This window comes from Rhineura floridana, chromosome 6 (assembly GCF_030035675.1).
Source record: "Rhineura floridana isolate rRhiFlo1 chromosome 6, rRhiFlo1.hap2, whole genome shotgun sequence".
Lineage (NCBI taxonomy): Eukaryota > Metazoa > Chordata > Lepidosauria > Squamata > Rhineuridae > Rhineura > Rhineura floridana.
Window position 1 is genome coordinate 104,740,612 of NC_084485.1, and position 18,233 is coordinate 104,758,844.

Below are 18,233 nucleotides of genomic sequence, written 5' to 3' on the forward strand. Positions count from 1 at the left end.
GGTGCGGGCCACCACTTCTGCTCTGGATCCTTGCCCCTCATGGCTAATAAAAGCTGGCAGGAACGGAACAGCCGGATGGGCCAAGGAGGTGATCAATGCCTCTTTACGAGAGGGAGTGGTACCACCCTGCCTGAAACAGGCGGTGGTGAGACCGCTCCTAAAGAAACCCTCCTTGGACCCTGAAAATCTTGACAACTATAGACCGGTAGCAAATGTTCCGTTCCTGGGCAAGGTTTTAGAGCGTGTGGTCGCTCACCAGGTCCAGGGTCTCTTGGATGAAACTGATTATCTGGATCCATGTCAATCGGGCTTTCGGCCGGGGTTTGGTACAGAAACAGCCTTGGTCGCCCTGTATGATGACCTCTGTCGGGAGAAAGACAGAGGGAGTGTAACTCTGTTGGTTCTCCTTGATCTCTCAGCGGCTTTTGATACCATCGACCATGGTATCCTTCTGGGGCGACTTGCGGACTTGGGAGTTGGAGGCACTGCTTGGCAGTGGCTGTGCTCCTACCTCGAGAATTGTCTCCAGAAGGTGGTGCTTGGGGAGCATTACTCGAGTCCCTGGGTACTCCAATATGGGGTCCCACAGGGTTCAGTTCTGTCCCCCATGCTCTTTAATATCTATATGAAGCCGCTGGGCGAGGTCATTAGGAGATTTGGAGTGCGTTTCCAGCAATATGCTGATGATACGCAGCTCTACTTCTCCTTTTCATCTTCTTCAGGTGAGGCTGTTAATGTACTAAACCACTGCCTGGCCGCGATAATGGACTGGATGAGAGCTAATAAACTGAGACTCAATCCTGACAAGACTGAGATGCTGTTGGTGGGGGGGCTCTCTGCCCAGATGGTTGATGTCCGACCTGCCCTAGATGGGGTTACACTTCCCCTAAAGGAGCAGGTCCGTAGTTTGGGGGTCTTATTAGATCCGCTCCTGTCACTGGAGGCTCAAGTAGCCTCGGTGGCACGGAATGCGTTCTACCAGCTTCGGCTGGTAGCCCAACTACGACCCTATCTGGATAAGGAGAACCTTGCCACAGTTATCCATGCTCTGGTAACCTCTAGATTGGACTACTGTAATGCACTCTACGTAGGGTTACCTCTGAAGACGGTTCAGAAACTTCAGCTGGTGCAGAATGCTGCGGCCAGAGTTCTTACTGGGACAAAAAAAATTGATCATATAACACCTGTCCTGGCCCAGCTGCACTGGCTACCAGTATGTTTCCGGGCCAGATTCAAAGTGTTGGTTCTTACCTATAAAGCCCTTAACGGCATCGGACCGCAATACCTGGCGGAACGCCTCTCCCGCTATGTACCTACCCGGTCACTGCGCTCGACGTCGAAGGCCCTTCTCCGTGTCCCAACGCATAGGGAGGCACGGAGAACGATAACTAGAGCTAGGGCCTTCTCAGTGGTGGCCCCCGAACTATGGAACACCCTCCCTGATGAGATACGCCTGGCGCCTTCTTTGTTATCTTTTCGGCAAAGACCTACCTCTTCGCCCAGGCATTTAAAAAATTTTAAAATTTGAATTTAAAATTGAAAATTTTTAATTATGTTTTATTGTGTTTACATCCACTTGTATTTTAACCTGTTTTATTATGCTGTACACCGCCCTGGGAGCTTATTGCTATAGGGCGGTCTAAAAATGTAATAAAATAAATAAATAAATAAATAAATAAACAGTGTATTATAATCATATACATTACGCACTGCAGTCCTAAGTACTCTAACTTGGGAATGAGCCCCTTGAACTTTATGAGACTTGCTTCTGAATAAACAGGCATGGGATTGGGCTGCCAATATCATAGTAACTGTAGAGAAAATTAGCTATCCCAGGGGATCCAGTATGATGTGGCTAGGGTGTTGGATCTTGACCAGAAAGACCTTAAATGCCCATAGCCATGCAACTTAATGGGTGACCTTATTGTTTCTCTTATTTATTTAATATTTATAGTTATCAGTCACCTATTAACCTAGCCCTGTAAAAGATACACAACAATTTAGTCAACAACAACTAAAACACAAAGCAAATAATAGGATAAACTATCAAGTTAGATAAAATACAACATCAGTGGGAAAATACAAGTACATAAAAGGGACTACAATAAGGTCACTGGGTAAAAATTACAGGGTTCAAATGTCAGAGTAGAAACAATATAATCAGGATCTGCTTTAAGATAAAACATATATAGATAATAAAAATGTAGAAATGTCTGGATAAACAGAATGTTCTTTGGGTTCAAAAAGATATCACTGTAAGTACCAGATGGGAGGACTTCCGGGACCACCACTTCCGGTAAGAAGCTTTTTTGTTCGCTCTTGTAGATAACAGAACACAATAACAAAAACGTGATTCAATTTTCCATGACTTGGAATTCTGATCCTCGCATATTTAAGCTGTTTTGGTCTAGCATCTGCAGCAAAAGGCAATAAATCAGGCAATAAAACAGCGGCAGTAGGGCAAACAGAATCCCTATAGCAGGACTAATTGCCGCCATTAAACTGTGCGTTCGCTACTTTCTCTGCTACCCTTAAAGAGCAGCTATTTAGTAACCTGATCCAAGACGTCCTTAGGACAAAGCTGAAAGCAGGCTGAAACTAGGCTGACCCCCCTTTCACTCACTCACTCATCCATCAATATGTGTTTTTCTTGTTGAGTTCGTTGCCGTCTCGCTGCCGTCTCTCATTAACGCTTATATATCAAGTTGTAAAGCATTAAGCTGTCTAGTAACAACCTCTCTAATACTGACTAAAGGAGTCAAATAACAGGATCTTAATGGCTCTTTCAAAGAGAAACCTTTATGTACAGGGAGCGATGCACGGAACGGATATTCCTCCAGCTGGCGTTCAAACAAAAATAACAATTTTTTTTTCGAGTGAAGATAATACTCCACAATTGAGGCTGCAGTCCCCAAAAGCTCAGAGAGCACTTACATCATCAGAATCGACTCATGATTGGACACTTGAACACGGGTTTTTCACTAATCCTAACTCAGTGGATAATGCTGCTAAAAGTCTTGCTGAGGAATTAATAGATGCAGGCTTTCACTCTAACATGAACTCACTTTACTCAATCTGTGAAGGCCCTCCTTTGGAAGTGTTAACTATTGATTCCTATCAAACTTTGGATGAACAACACTCGCCCCCTAGTGGTAATATAAAGCAGTCAATTTTGCCTGTGGACGACGTGCATTTAAAAAGACATTTGGCACTATTAGAGGAAGTTAATTGTGTTAAGACTTATATCTTAGAGACTAACAAACTACTCACCACTTTGGTACATGCGATTGGCCCTATCCTAACAAATCACCAGGAAGTACGAAATCCTGATGGTCTGACCAATGCTAAATACAAAAGCAATGACAAATTGGCAAAGAGGACCCCTCTGGTGCATGCTGTCAGTAAGCAGACTAAGAAATCCAAAAACATCAAGAATCCCAAGCCTGCCAAATGCAAGAAGTTCAACTTTAAACCACTGTTCAACTTATTAGACTCACAAACAAAAGTAAATAACTCCAAATTTCATCAGAAAGATGACCAAAGGAAACCTGCTACGATGCATTCTCCAATAAGATCTGCTCCAAAATGTAAAAATTGTGCTATCGGCACCGGAGATGACAGCGATCTTCTCACCGTTAATAATATGGACAACTCTACAACATCGTCACTCTCGACAGATATTAGACCGATTTCACCTTCAGACTACTATAAAACTCACTCCTTTTCGTGGAACTTAGTCCTTCAACCTTCTAAATTGGTATTCTCCTACAATAGATACAAACGTGGGAACACTATAGACCATCCAAGTATTTCCTTCTTAGACAGATGTATCGAAAAGGCTCTACATCCAGGACTACGTACCAATTATATCAAATCTATGAAGGACATTTCTGCCAACTCCCATAAGCGGTGCTTGATTGTGACTGTACACTCGCAACATCATGCCAATCAAATCTATCATACAAGAGATTCCCTTTTAAGGAGAAATGGCATCATGATCCAGAGATACTATCTTAACAAGGCTCCACCTGGACCATTGGTTGCCCTATATGCTCCTGTGAGACAAGAGGGCAAACAGTCTGTACTAACTCTGAACACTGATTCCGCTTGTCACCACTCTACATCTACATCCTCAGAGACAACTTTACGTCATTCGGGGAATGGCAAGGATTCCAAATCGACAAGGAACCATATGAATGAGCTGGAACCAGAGGAGACTTTACTCACAGATATATACTGTATACTCTGTATACCCAGCTGCCGGATACTGAGCGTTCAACCCTAATTAACAGGTTCTATCGACTGATTGCACATTGCAAAGCAACGGCATCTGAGGTGGACTTACAAAACAAACTGTCGGAGACAAAAATCGCTGGAGGGGAGCCACTGTGTAAATCCCCTTTAGCACAGGATGCCATCATTAATTCCGATGACATACCCAGAACAAGCACACTCCTTAAGCCTATTTTGGTGGGAGATAAATGGGACAACGTGAGATTTTTATATCCGGAAGAATTAGGTTCCCCTTCCCATTCAAGCGAGATAAGTCAGAAGAATAAACTCTCTCAAAATTACAGAATAAACGGAGAAACGTTGGAGGACAGTGCTGTCCTCAAAAGGCGAGCCAATTGAAATCACACTACATATAGAAATCATAAACCAGTCAATGTGCCCACCGCCCTGACTGCTCCTCTGACATATGCAAAAAGCCTTCCCCCCAATAATGAGGCCCTATGTTTACTCTCCTGGAACATCTCAGGATGGAATTCTAAATTAAGTGACCCAGAATTTCTTGATTTTCTAAATCAACACGACATAATCAGCGTACAAGAGACCTGGTCAAAAGAATCGCCTATACTAAATGGATATTCTATCTACCATTTACCTGCTCAGCACTCAGGCAAAATGAAAGGCAGGGCCAAAGGGGGGTTGGCAACATTTATATCTACTACGTTGACGGCCCAACACATGGAATTACAATCACTGGATAACATAGCAATGGCAATACTCTTCACTTTTAAATCTTTGTCCATTGTGATCATCAACGTCTACATGCCACCCTCAATCATGAGAGCACAGTTGGACATGCGCTGGGGAGAGTTGGACGTGTACATAACGGAGATTGTGCATTCCTTCCCAAACGCGGAGCTAATTTTGACCGGCGATTTTAATGCCAGGATTGGGGCCTCTGTTGACTCGCTTTTTGCTTCCAATCTATGGCATGGAGTACAAGCTGAACAGCATGATTCTGTACACGATAGAGTCTCGAAGGACGCTAAGATAAATTATGGGGGGATCTGTCTTGCTCGCCTGGTTGGCAGTCATGACCTTCTAATACTAAATGGTCTCAGGCATTTTGTGGATATCGGGGAATTCACTTTCATTTCTACCCGTGGAAGTAGCGTGGTAGATTATATTATTGTAACAAACCATCTACTGAGGTCAATAACTGAATTTGGAGTAGGAACCAGACAAAACAGTGACCATCTCCCTCTCAATTTTTCATGTCACATTCCTGAAACAACCCATTTAAACTCAGAATACCATCCCACGCTGAATAATATATACTTAAGACTTAAAAGATCGATGTGGACGGAAAACTTAAGCTCCAAGATTGCAATTTTCCTTAAGTCCGCATGGGTGATGGATATTCGTGGACGGGTTATGCAAGATAACAGTTTACACTCATGCCTTACTTATTATGGGCAATTACTTGCACACATAACTTCTATTTTGACCCCCAAAATTACTAGAGTTAGGAAGAATTTAACCTCCAATCCTAGATGGTTTGACAGCGAATGCTTAGAGCTCAAACGCAAACTGAGGAGTATATATTTACAATACCGCCTAGATAACGCTGAATCCCTTCCCAAGGACTATTATGTCATAAAAAGAATATATAAACAGATTTTGACCAGTAAGAAAAGACAGGCCACTCGGGATGACTGGAATTCGCTCATCGATGCAGCTAGATCCAAAGACTCAAAAAAATTTTGGTCCATCATCTCCACTTCTGGCAGATTTACATCACACTCCTTTTGTAATATACCGCCCCATAAATGGGAAAAATACTTCAATGATCTTTATGAAGACAATGGTGTTACTAACATTGATCCCAACATCTCCTTTGACTGCACTAATCTCCCACAGTGGCCCCCCGTTACGAGTAGAGAAATAATTGACCTAATTACAAGGCTCAAATCATCCAAAGCCCCTGGCCCAGATAATATTCCCCCGGAACTTCTGAAAAATTTCCCTGACTGGTGGGCACCGATCCTTTGCAGCTTATTTACCAAAATAAATAACACCGGTCAGATTCCCAAGGCTTGGCAAGAAGCAATAATCGTGCCTATATACAAAAAGGGCAACAGAGAGGACCCGTCCAACTATAGACCAATTAGCTTGCTTTCTGTAATAGGCAAGCTATATACATCCTATTTAAAAGCTAAACTTACTAGTTGGATGGAAGGAGAAAGCATATTAGGCGATGAACAGGCTGGATTTAGGAAAGGTCGATCTGTGATAGACCACTGCCTTCTCCTAAATCATCTTGCAGAGAAGTATATGTCACATCGAGGCAACGGTCTGTATGTGGCATTTGTGGACTTGAAGTCCGCGTTTGACTCTATTCCAAGAGACATTCTTTGGAATAAATTAGCACGCTCCACCATAGATAAAAGGCTGTTATTACTAATTTATAATCTACATCAAAACACCACTTTAAGAGTCCGATGCGGAGGGGATGGAGGCTTAACGAATTCGATCCCTGTCAATAAAGGGGTAAGACAGGGATGTACGTTAGCCCCTCTACTGTTCAATTTATTTTTGAACGATCTCAAATCCAACTGCATATCTCAAGATCATCACATGCCAAAAATAGCGAACCACTTTTGTCCTCTTCTCCTTTATGCTGACGATGCTGCACTCCTCTCTCTTTCGAAGATTGGCCTAAAAAGGTTATTACTTGTCTTTATGGCTTACTGTACCCAGAACCAGCTAATTATAAATTATCAAAAAACCAAAATTCTAGTTTTTTCAAGACAACGTCATTCAGGGACCTGGACAGTTAATGGCCAGCGTATAACCTTAGTGTCACAATTTAAATATTTAGGCATCATCTTCCACTCATCTTTGAATTGGTCCTCCCATATAAAAACTGCTGTTTCACTTGCACGAAATTCTGTTAATAAAATTCTCCGTTTCTTTTATCACAAAGGAGGGAGATATTTACCAGCAATATTTCAGGTATTTCAGACAAAAATTATCCCCCAACTATTATTTGGCACGCAACTTTGGATACAAGCATTTAATCCCTTAATAGAATCGGTCCTTTCCACCTTCTTGCGTCAGACACTGGGTCTACCAAGATGCGCGCCGGCGGCTGCCCTCAGACTTGAAGCTGGTTTGCTCTCCATGGAATGTCATGCGTGGCACCTTGCTACAAACTACTGGGCTAGAGTATCGTATGATCCACCCCCGGGTTATTTAACCCATATCTGGGGAGATACGTACTCCTCAAGTTGGAATAATAACATAAGAAACAAACTCCGCATGATAGGTTTATCACCTGAATATCTCTCGTCCCAAACTTTATCCTCGGCTAAACTTGCCATCCGTACGCGGCTTAGAGATATAAACTTCCAAACAACCATTACACAAGCTACCAAAACTTGTTCACCTATATATTTCCAATTGAAATTTGAACCTCTTAAGCAAGCCTCTTATTTGGATTTCCTTGAAATTCCAAAGCTTCGCGCAGCTTTCACTAGAGCCAGATTCAACTCTCTTCACTCTGCAATACTCCTGGGGAGGTACAAGGGGATCCCCTATAACCAACGCTTATGTCCATGTGGGAAAGATTCTGTGGAATCACTTGTTCATGTTATCTTAAACTGCCCAATGTACGATTCCATACGCTTTAAATACTTAGAGAACATGCTGCAGAGCATTGATTTGCTGACTCCTGATAACAAGATACGCTTTCTTGTTTCAGGAAATAACAGAGAAATCACATTGAAAGTCGCTAATTTTATATATGCCGCTCAACGAATCCGCTCTAAGTTCCCCTAGGAAAAGTACACTTTTATTTTTGAAATTCCCTGTATATATATCTATATTTGAAAGTTTACTCTGTTATTTTATCTTATCCTTCTGTATTTTAATCCTGTTGTATTTTATGCTCATAACAAGTCGGGTCTATGACCGCAATAAATATTCATAAATCATAAGTACCAGATGGGCCTATTCAGGGAGAGGGTTCCACAACTCTTGGCCTAATCCCTGTCACATAATTGCTGTGAGGTAATGGGGTTAACCCGCATCTTCTATGCTGTGAGCTCCTTGGTTAGATAAACATGCTTTTCCAGTTAAAAAAGGTTAGTGTTGGACTTTCATTGTGTGTAAATGGTATTTTACATTTGTGAGTCAGAACAGTGGACCTAAATTGTGGTGCTGACTGACAGTCTGATTCACTGACGATCTGTGAGGGTATGCAAATTTAGCACGTCTGTTATCTAGCAACACTTCTCTGTTATTCCATGTACACGGTCATTCTTTTGCCTTGAAATATGTGGCGTTCTGCAATGGAATGCAGAAATAGGTGGTGTTTTGTTTTTAATTTGCAAGCCTTTCAAGCAGGTTCCCATGGGATAGCAATAAGGTAAGAAAATGTAGTGACCTACAAGCAGCAACCATATTACAACAGTCTATTATGAATCTGTTAAATTATTACTGTCTTCTGGAATAATGGGCAGTAAAACAGATAATGGTTACCAAGTCCAGCAAATATCACTGTGCTGAAGTGTATGCATGTGCGCTTCCTTAAACTCAAGAAATTGGATTAAACATATTCTTGTGGTCATGTGGAGCGTTCTGATGAAATCTGTATCAGCTTGCAAACTGTATATAAAATTAACTAAATTAGAAAAGGCTAAAACATGAAATATAGAAACCTGATATTGATATTATGTGCTAAGTAGTTACATACTACTATAAATACCTTAATTTACTGATAATTTCTAGCATTGACCAATTATACATAAAAATTTCTTCAAAGGAATCTTAGCCATTCCGCTAGGTATTTTTCTAGCAAAAACAAACAATGATTTTTGGAAAACAATTTCTTTTTTATTTATTTATTTTTAGTTCTGTGTTTGGAGATGACAACCAAACGGAAAATTATTGGCCGCCTGGTGCCGTGCCGATGTTTTCGAGGGGAAGAAGAAATTATCTCAGTGCTCGATTACTCCCACTGCAGCCTTCAGCAGGTGCCAAAAGAGGTTTTTAACTTTGAACGGACGTTAGAGGAGCTTTATCTAGATGCCAATCAAATTGAAGAGCTACCTAAGGTAAACGTTGCCCTTTCTCTAATATGCAAATGCAGTTGCCTTGCTAAATGAACATTTAAAGTATGCTTTGGCATAAACAAACTGCTGTCATCAAGTATTTAGAGTTCTAAATTTGCTCAGTGTGGGAACTAGTTACACATTTCCCCTGCTTTTAGAAAATACTGCTTTTAGCTCTGCAAACACAGCTGAAGAGGCTGAAATGGATTCTGGTCTTCAAAATGTATCAATTCAAAATTCTTCATTTATGTCATGGTATTCAAGACATCTGCATAGGGAATAATCTAGAATTAGGCCCCAGTGTTTACAACTTATTCAAAGCTCATAGGTTGCTTGATTTGCTTAAAATGAAGAATATATTGAATTTTTTATAGGCTAGAGAACTAGCCATGGTGAATCCTGTGTCAACGTTTCCTTGCTTCCCCTATAATGTGCTAATAAGGAAACATGTGACATGATGCTGTTATATTGTGCATTTGTGGCCCATGTCCCATATTGTTGGCTGTTGCTGGTGGGGTACACAGATCATGTAACTTCACATGTGACCTTCACAATATTTTTATGGACAGAGGAAGAACTCAACATACTAGTTTTTTGCAGTAACTCTTCAATTGGCATTGCATCTTGTTTTAGCTACAGAATCTGAGCTGGAAGTGCCCAACAGTCACCTAGGGCAACAGCTACCCCTAAGATCCTCACATAAGTAATATAGGTATTCATACTACAGATTCAGAGCTAGATTCAATGGCCTTTAGGGTGGCATTGTTAAAAACAACAACCAGAAGTTACTAACCTGCAGAATGTTTTAATAGCCTGGCAGAGAAGGGACAGAGAATTTCATCCCTCCTCCAGAACTCTGCTACATTTCTATGCTGCCTGTAGAGGACAGAGCTTTCCTCCTCTAGCAGTCTGCTTGCCTTCTATGATGGGCACAGAAGAGGGGTGGAGTGTTCCATCCCTCCTCTGCCAGTTCACTCACTTGCCTGCATTCATGTTCTTGTTGTCTATGACTTCCTCGTGAGGATTTAAAATCAAGATTTCTTGAAGGCCCTTCCAACTTACCTGCCCCTGGCATAGATGGTCCACCCAACTGCCAGTTATAGCATCAGGGCAGTAAAAGTCTCCCTTGCATTACAGTATATTCCAATATCTGCTCCACAGTTGCTCTCTTCCATCAAGAAAAGTGAAAGCTCAGATTTGAGATGAGCTTGCACTTCTCATTACAGGGTAACAGTACTGCTACCTGCTCTGATCATTACATGGTAAGCCTGAGTAGAGGAACTTGCACCATCTCCCCTTTCCCTTCCATCTCAAGGCATAACATCTGAAGCCAGTCACTAACCAGACACCCACATCTTCATTTGTCCCTGGTTCTCTGATGTAAAGGATGCTTAACAGATACACATGTCATCCCCCCATATCTCTCATTTACATTGCAGTTTGGAGAAGGGAAAAAACAGCAAAATTTCCTCCTGTTTGTTTGACTCTTTCTTTTTCCATGCGACAGTGCAAATGATAGAGATGTCTGCCTATCTCCCAAGCCCTCTGCACTGGTCAGAGGGCTTGGAGGGAAGCAGTGTCTTCTGTCACTTACAGAATGGTTTTGAGAATAATTCTCTTGCTGTTTCTTTCTTACCTTCTCCAAACTGCAGTGCAAACCAAATAATACCTTGCTTTTCCCAAGAACTTAGGAATATGCAGAGGAGTTAGAATTATAGAGTAGTAGAGTTGGAAGGGGCCTAACCCCCTGCTCAATGCGGGGTTCCAACTTAAAGCATACCCGACGGGTGGCTGTCCAGCTGCCTCTTGAATGCCTCCAGTGTTGGAAAGCCCACTACCTTCCTAGGTAATTGGTTCCATTTTCGTACCACTCTGTCAGTTAGGAAGTTTTTCCTGATGTTGTCAAAATCTGGCTTCCTGCAACTTGAGCCCATGATTCCATGTCCTGCACTCTGGGATGATCGAAGAGAACCTGGCCTTCCTCTTTGTGACAACCTTTCAAGTACTTGAAGAGTGCTATCATATATCTCTTCAGTCTTCTCTTCCCAAGGCTAAACATGGACAGTTCTTTCAGTCTCTCCTCACACGGCTTTGTTTCTAGTCCCCTGATTATCCTTGTTGCCCTCCTCTGAAACTGTTCCAATTTGTCTGCATCCTTCTTAAAGTGTGATGTGTAGAACTGGACATAGTACTCAAGATGAGACCTCACCGCTACCAAATAGAGGGGAACTAGTACTTAATGTGATTTGGAAACTATACTTCTGTCAATGCAGCATAAAATACCATTTGCCTTTTGTGCACCCATATCACTGTATTGGCTCATATTCAGCTTGTGATCAACAACAATCTCAAGAACCTTCTTGCTTTGCTGAGCCAAGTATTTCCCATGTTATAACTGTGCATTTGGTTTCTTTTTTGTAGGTGTAGAACTTTGCACTTATCCCTGTTAAATTTCATTCTGTTGTTTTTCAGCCCAATGCTCCAGCCTATCAAGATCACTTTGAATTTTGTTTCTTTATTCCAAGGTATTAGCTGTCCCTCCCAGTTTTGTATCATCTGCAAATCTGATAAGCATTCCCTGCACCTCCTCGTCTAAGTCATTAATAACAATGTTGAAGAGCACTGGGCCCAGGACCGAGACCTGCAGTACCTCACTCATTACCTCCCTGCAGGCTGAGAAGGAACCATTGATAAGCATTCTTTGAGTACAATTCTGTAACCATCTTTGGTTACACATGATGGTTGCTCCATCCAGCCCAATTTAGTATCTTGCTAATCAGAATATCATGGGGTACCTTGTCACAAGCTTTGCTGAAGTGGAGATATACTATGTCCATAGCATCCCCACAGTCTTCTTAAGAGGAAGCAAGGTCTTACCCAAATTTCAGTACAAATGAGATAAGAGAAGAAATAGTGTAAGAGACTCCTGCAGGTCTTGCCTTCTCCAAATCACAGTATAAATGAGATAAATCTTTGTCTCTCTCCTAAGCTCTCTGCAAATACTAAAGGGACAGATTGAAAGCTGCATAGTAAGCCAATATTTTGTTAAATCCTACTGCTCCAAGTACATTCATGTCACCATAATGCCTCAGATCTTTTAAAATTTGAGATATTCAGTCTCTCTCCATATCTTGAGAGGAATTTTAGGAAAGAAAGAATTAGAGGAAAACAGATGGACACATACCTAGCTGAGAAAAATGGCATTTGACAACTTAATTTTTTGAGGATTGGACAAGCTTCAGAAAATGTAAATAAATAAATAAGGTAGAACAAGAGCCCTATTCCAAAAGATTAGAGAAATCAAAGGGAAATTCAAACCAAGAGTAGGGATTTTGAACAATCAACAGGGGAACACACTGACTGACTGAGATAAAATAAAATAAAAGGAAGATGGAAGCAACACACTGAAGAATTATACAAAAGAGATTCAAGGATGACAGATTCATTCACGGAGGAACTGTATGAAGAAGAACCAGACATTTTAGAATGTGAGGTGAAAGCGGCACTTAAAATACTTGGAAGAAACAAATCACCAGAAATAGATGGCATACCAATAGAGTTGCTACAAGTTACTGAGACTGAATCTGTCCAAATTTTGATAAAAAATTGTCAACAAATATGGAAAACTAAACAATGGCCCACAGACTCTAAGCGTTCAATATACATCCCAATTCCAAAGAAAGAGGATCCCAGGGAATGCAGTAATTATCGAACTACTGCCTTAATATCCCATGCAAGTAAAGTAATGCTCAAGATTCTACAACAAATGCTGTTACCATAGTGAGAAATGCCAGACGTCCAAGCTGGATTTAGAAAGGGAAGAGGCACCAGAGATCATATTGCAAACATACATTGGATAATGGAACAGACCAAGGAATTTCAGAAGGAAATCACCCTGTGCTTTATAGATTACAACAAAGCCTTTGATTGTGTAGATCATGAAAGCTATGGAATGCTTTAAAAGAAATGGGGGTGCTACAGCATCTGATTGTTCTGATGTGCAATCTATACTCTGAATAAAAAGCTACTATAAGGACAATATGGAGAAACCGATTGGTTCCCCATCTGAAAGGGTGTGAGACGGGTGTATTTTATCACCCTATTTGTTTAATCTATATGCAGAACATATCATACGGAAAGTGGGATTGGACCAAGATGAAGGAGGTGTGAAAATTGGAGGAGAGATTCCAATAATTTAAGATATGCAGACGATACCATACTACTAGCAGACACCAGTAATGATTTGAAAGAATGCTGATGAAAGTTAAAGAGGAAAGCACAGCAGCAGGACTACAGCTGAACATCAAGAAGACTAAAGTAATGACAACAGAAGATTTATGTAACTTTAACATTGATAATGAGGACATTGAACTTGTCAAGGGTTGCAGTCATTAACCAAAATGGAGAAAATAGTCAAGATATCAAAAGTCTAGGACTGGGGAGGGCAACTATGAGAGAACAACAAAAGATCCTCAAATGTAAAGATGCATCACTGAACGCTAAAGTCAGGATCATTCAGACCAGAGCTTGGAAAAGTTACTTTTTTGAACTACAACTCCCATCAGCCCAATCCAGTGGCCATGCTGGCTGGGGCTGATGGGAGTTGTAGTTTAAAAAAGTAACTTTTCCAAGCTCTGATTCAGACCATGGTATTCCTGATCTCTGTGTATGGATGTGAAAGTTGGACAGCGAAGAAAGTGGACAAGATGCTGGGAAAAACAGAAGGGAGCAGAAAAAGAGGAAGACCAAGCAAGAAATGGATTGATTCCATAAAGGAAGCCGCAGACCTGAACTTACAAGATCTGAACAGGGTGGTTTACAATAGATGCTACTGGAGGTTCCTGATTCCTAGGGTTGCCATAAGTCGTAATCGACTTGAAGGCACATAACACACACACAAAACCTGTGATATAGGAAGTGCTGCTTTTTGTGGCATCATTATTCCATATGGGTATTGTAGTGTTTAGTCGCCCAGCACCACATAAGCAAAAGTCAGTTTTATGAGTTCTTATCATGTAAGTAAGAACATAACAGCCTGCTGAATGAGACCAGTGGGCCATCCGGTTCACATAGTAACCAACCAGAAGCCTGTGGGAAATCACATCTGAATGGGAGAGAATGACCTGTGCAGTGGCCCCTTCTTTTGTGGAGCTGGGTCTTTAAACGTTACAGCAGCATTGTGTGATTAAGCCATGGAAAAAAATCAATAAAGGGGCCCTCAGTCGTTAAGCAAAATGGAGACAATAGTCAAGAAATCAGAAGAAGGCTAGGACTGGCGAGGGCAGCTATAAGAGAACTAGAAAAGGTCCTCAAATGCAAAGATGTATCACTGAACACTAAAGTCAGGATAATTCAGACCAAGGTATTTCCGATCTCTATGTATGGATGTGAAAGTTGGACAGTGAAAAAAGCAGATAAAAGAAATATCAACCCATTTGAAATGTGTTGTTGGAAGAGAGGTTTGCACATACCATGGACTGCGAAAAACAAATAATTGAGTGTTAGAACAAATTAAAGCAGAACTATCACTAGAAGCTAAAATGATGAAACTGAGGTTATCATACTTTGGACACATCATGAGAAGACAGGATTCACTAGAAAAGACGATAATGCTGGGGAAAACAAAAGGGAGTAGAAAAAGAGGAAGGCCAAACAAGAGACAGATTGATTCCATAAAGGAAGCCACAGACCTGAACTTACAGGATCTGAACAGGGTGGTTTATGACAGATGATATTGGAGGTCCCTGCTTGATAGGGTCGCCATAAGTCGCAATCGACTTGAAGGCACATAACAACAACACCTTTATAGCTGTTTTGGCGTTATAGCTGGTAGTGGCTGCTTTCTTTCCCCCCCATGATAATATATTTCTTTTGTCGTCACACTTCAAATTAACATAGCTAGGTATTAATTTTAGGTGATTAATTGTCAATCAGAGAGCCAGTGTGGTATAGTGGTTAAGGTGTTGGACTATGCCCTGGGAGACCAGAGTTTGAATCCCCACACAGCCATGAAGCTCACTGGGTGAACTTGGGCCAGTCACTGCCTCTCAGCCTCTTCAGAGGAAGGCAATGGTCAACCCCCTCTGAATACCGCTTACCATGAAAACCCTATTCATAGGGTCGGCATAAGTTGGAATTGACTTGAAGGCAGTCCATTTCCATTTTCAGTTGTCAATCTCCAGCTATGTTAATATAAAAACTAGCTAGTTTCTCTTTCCTCTCCCTATTTTCAACCTATCAAGGAACCTGTGTTTCACCTAAGGGTAGGAACAGGCCTGCTTAACAGCAGGATCTTATACTTTCAAATATGGAGGATCAACCATATTTTCTTTCTTCCCAGCAGCCGTAGGTAAAATATGAAATCTGCATTAATACCTAATAGAACCTCATTTAGAAGTGTGCTATTTCTCCCACATTCTATCTTAAGACTGTGACCAGATGCAGACTCCGTGGCTTCACCATAGCGTCTCCTTGCTCCTGTCCCAAAGTCCCTTGCTCTGTTTATAATCTTGCTTGGAATACTTGAAAGCTTGAACACTATTTTGTAACATTGTGGTTGGCCTAATAAAGATATTGCCATAATGTGGATTTAAGGCGATATGGATACCTTTTACTTTTTTGAGGCAAAAAACATGATCATTATGATGTAGGATTCATTTTTTCCTTATTATTATCATCAGTATCTCTGTGCATACACTGGTGATGGGCTCCATTTCTGCAGTAATCAGAGTTGCCATCAGAGTAATTATTATTTCTGATATTCTCTGTTTTAGCGGAGATAATGCTGAAGTAGCAACTCTCCGTGCCTGGTTTCTGAATCATTCTTCTTTTTTCCCAATTTGTTTTTTTTAAAAATTTACTTTGAAATCATCGATAGTGTGAGTGATACTTTTATCAATCTCCTTTCTGTGTGAGCTCTTCAAATGTATATTCCCTTTCACTGATGTCCATGAAGTGTTGATTGTAACTGATAGTCAGAAAACAGCAGAGGGGAATGAGGTGTTGATTGTAAGCAGCAGGGGGAAGACACTGACTTGATTATCTGCCTTAATCTGCTCTGCACAGCACTTGAAAAGGAATGTAAACAAGCAATAATTACACTGTTCAGAACAAACATCAATACCAGTGGAGACTCATGAATGAATAGCAAATATAATATTGATAATTCTTTGCAAAGCAAAATAATATCTATTGGAGATTGGAAAAATGAAAAGATACTGGAGGAAAAAGGAATCGGACCACCAGGGGGCCACACTTTAAAAATGAAATGTAAAAAAGGAGAAGATTCCATCCCTAACATAACACACATAACCTTCCATATGTTTTTCTTAGTATATATTTCTTTCACACCTGTCCAGGCTTTCTCAGTCATTTAAAATATCATATCATTAACTATCAACTCATTAGGATATTACTCTATTGATCGCTTTGTACAGATAGAATGTGCAGTGTAGATTATGCACCATCCAAACCAATGCATCATTGTTCAATACTAAATGCCACTAAGTTCAGTAGGACTTATTCTGTAGTAAGATTACATACCATCTTTAGTTACCATTGATTAATTTCCATTTATTTCAATGGAGGAATTAAATATCTGCTTAAAACTCTTCCATGAACTTAAAATTGCTCAACTTGGGTAGATCTTGCCAACATTGTATTGTTCTATTGCTAAGCTTGCACCATTAGCATTTCCTTATCCCTTTAGCCAAATTTAGATGCTCAGTGCAGTGGTGTATTCACTCTACCACACAATTGTTTAACACTGGAGAAACAATTTAGTTATACTCTCCAGGGAGTTGAAGGAAAAATGATATAGAGAAGAGAGTCATTTTGCCAGCTGTATATATTTGTTGATAGTGAAAAGTCCAGATACCAAATCATATTTTTCTGCCTGATAGAGATGAAATGGTGTGTGATAGAGGTCAGTTTACTGGTGGATAGTTCAGAGTTATTTCCTCTTTCTAATAACAATGTATGGTTACTATTTGGTAATAATTTAAAGAGACTTTAAAAAAGGATTCCACTTTCTAGATGTGTATATTTGTGTGTGGAACACAAAAGGTGTCTATTTTGACTATTAATTTTTTTTTAAAGAATTCTAGCATGGAATTGTAACATGGGGCCAAAAGTACATAGTAACTTAACAATTGTGTAGAATTGATTATGAGGTGATGAGACGGTTGCCTTCATATGAAATAGACCAAAGCAGATTTTTACTTTGGTGTAAAATATGTTATCATCTATTAGGTCTTTATAGAAAATGCAGTTGAAAATGCAGACACCTTCCATTTATTTGGTGTATACTATAGCCAGCGTGGATTTTTCACATTCCGCAATGTTAAATTGAAAATACTCCCATGCCATACTGATGCTTCCCATAAGCTCATTTCAAAACAAAACCTTACAAAACTTATAGTCCTGAACTCAGAAATGCTTAACAACCCCCTCAATTTTCATGGTGATACATAAAACAGTAAGAGAGAATAGAGAGTTCAAAGTCTAAAAAGAGAGAGAAAAACCCCAGAGCCCTTTTGGACTTTTTTCTCTGAGAGTTCTCATAATCTGTTGAAATTCATTAAAAATTAGCCATGTTCACAGAGTACCTGTAATCCTAGTACTGACCTTGCCCCATACTCTGACCTTCATCTTCTGCAGTTTAAAAGTTTTAAAAAATGCCTGGCTGATTTTTAATTAATTTAAGATATTTTGGCTGGGACCCTATGATAACGCAGGGCATGCTCAGTAAGAACCAACTGTTAGTGTTCTAAAAGCCTTACAGCTGCTGGGGTTTGCTAATCAGGGGGCCACACCCACACCAGACTTTGATTTCTCAGAGAATCCTGGGAAGTGTGGTTTGTGAAGGGTGCTGAGAGGAGGCTCCTATTC

The 18,233-nt window shown here is 40.6% G+C and overlaps 1 protein-coding gene across 4 annotated transcripts in view; it reads left to right on the forward strand.

Annotated features, from left to right (window-relative positions):
- LRRC7 (leucine rich repeat containing 7) overlaps positions 1-18,233 on the forward strand; it is a 436,741-nt gene that overhangs the window by 146,582 nt on the left and 271,926 nt on the right. For all 4 annotated transcript variants that reach the window (XM_061633412.1, XM_061633408.1, XM_061633409.1 and 1 more), the window contains one exon: positions 9,145-9,347. In XM_061633412.1, the coding sequence (XP_061489396.1) occupies positions 9,145-9,347 (203 nt within the window). The remainder of the gene's footprint in view (positions 1-9,144; positions 9,348-18,233) is intronic.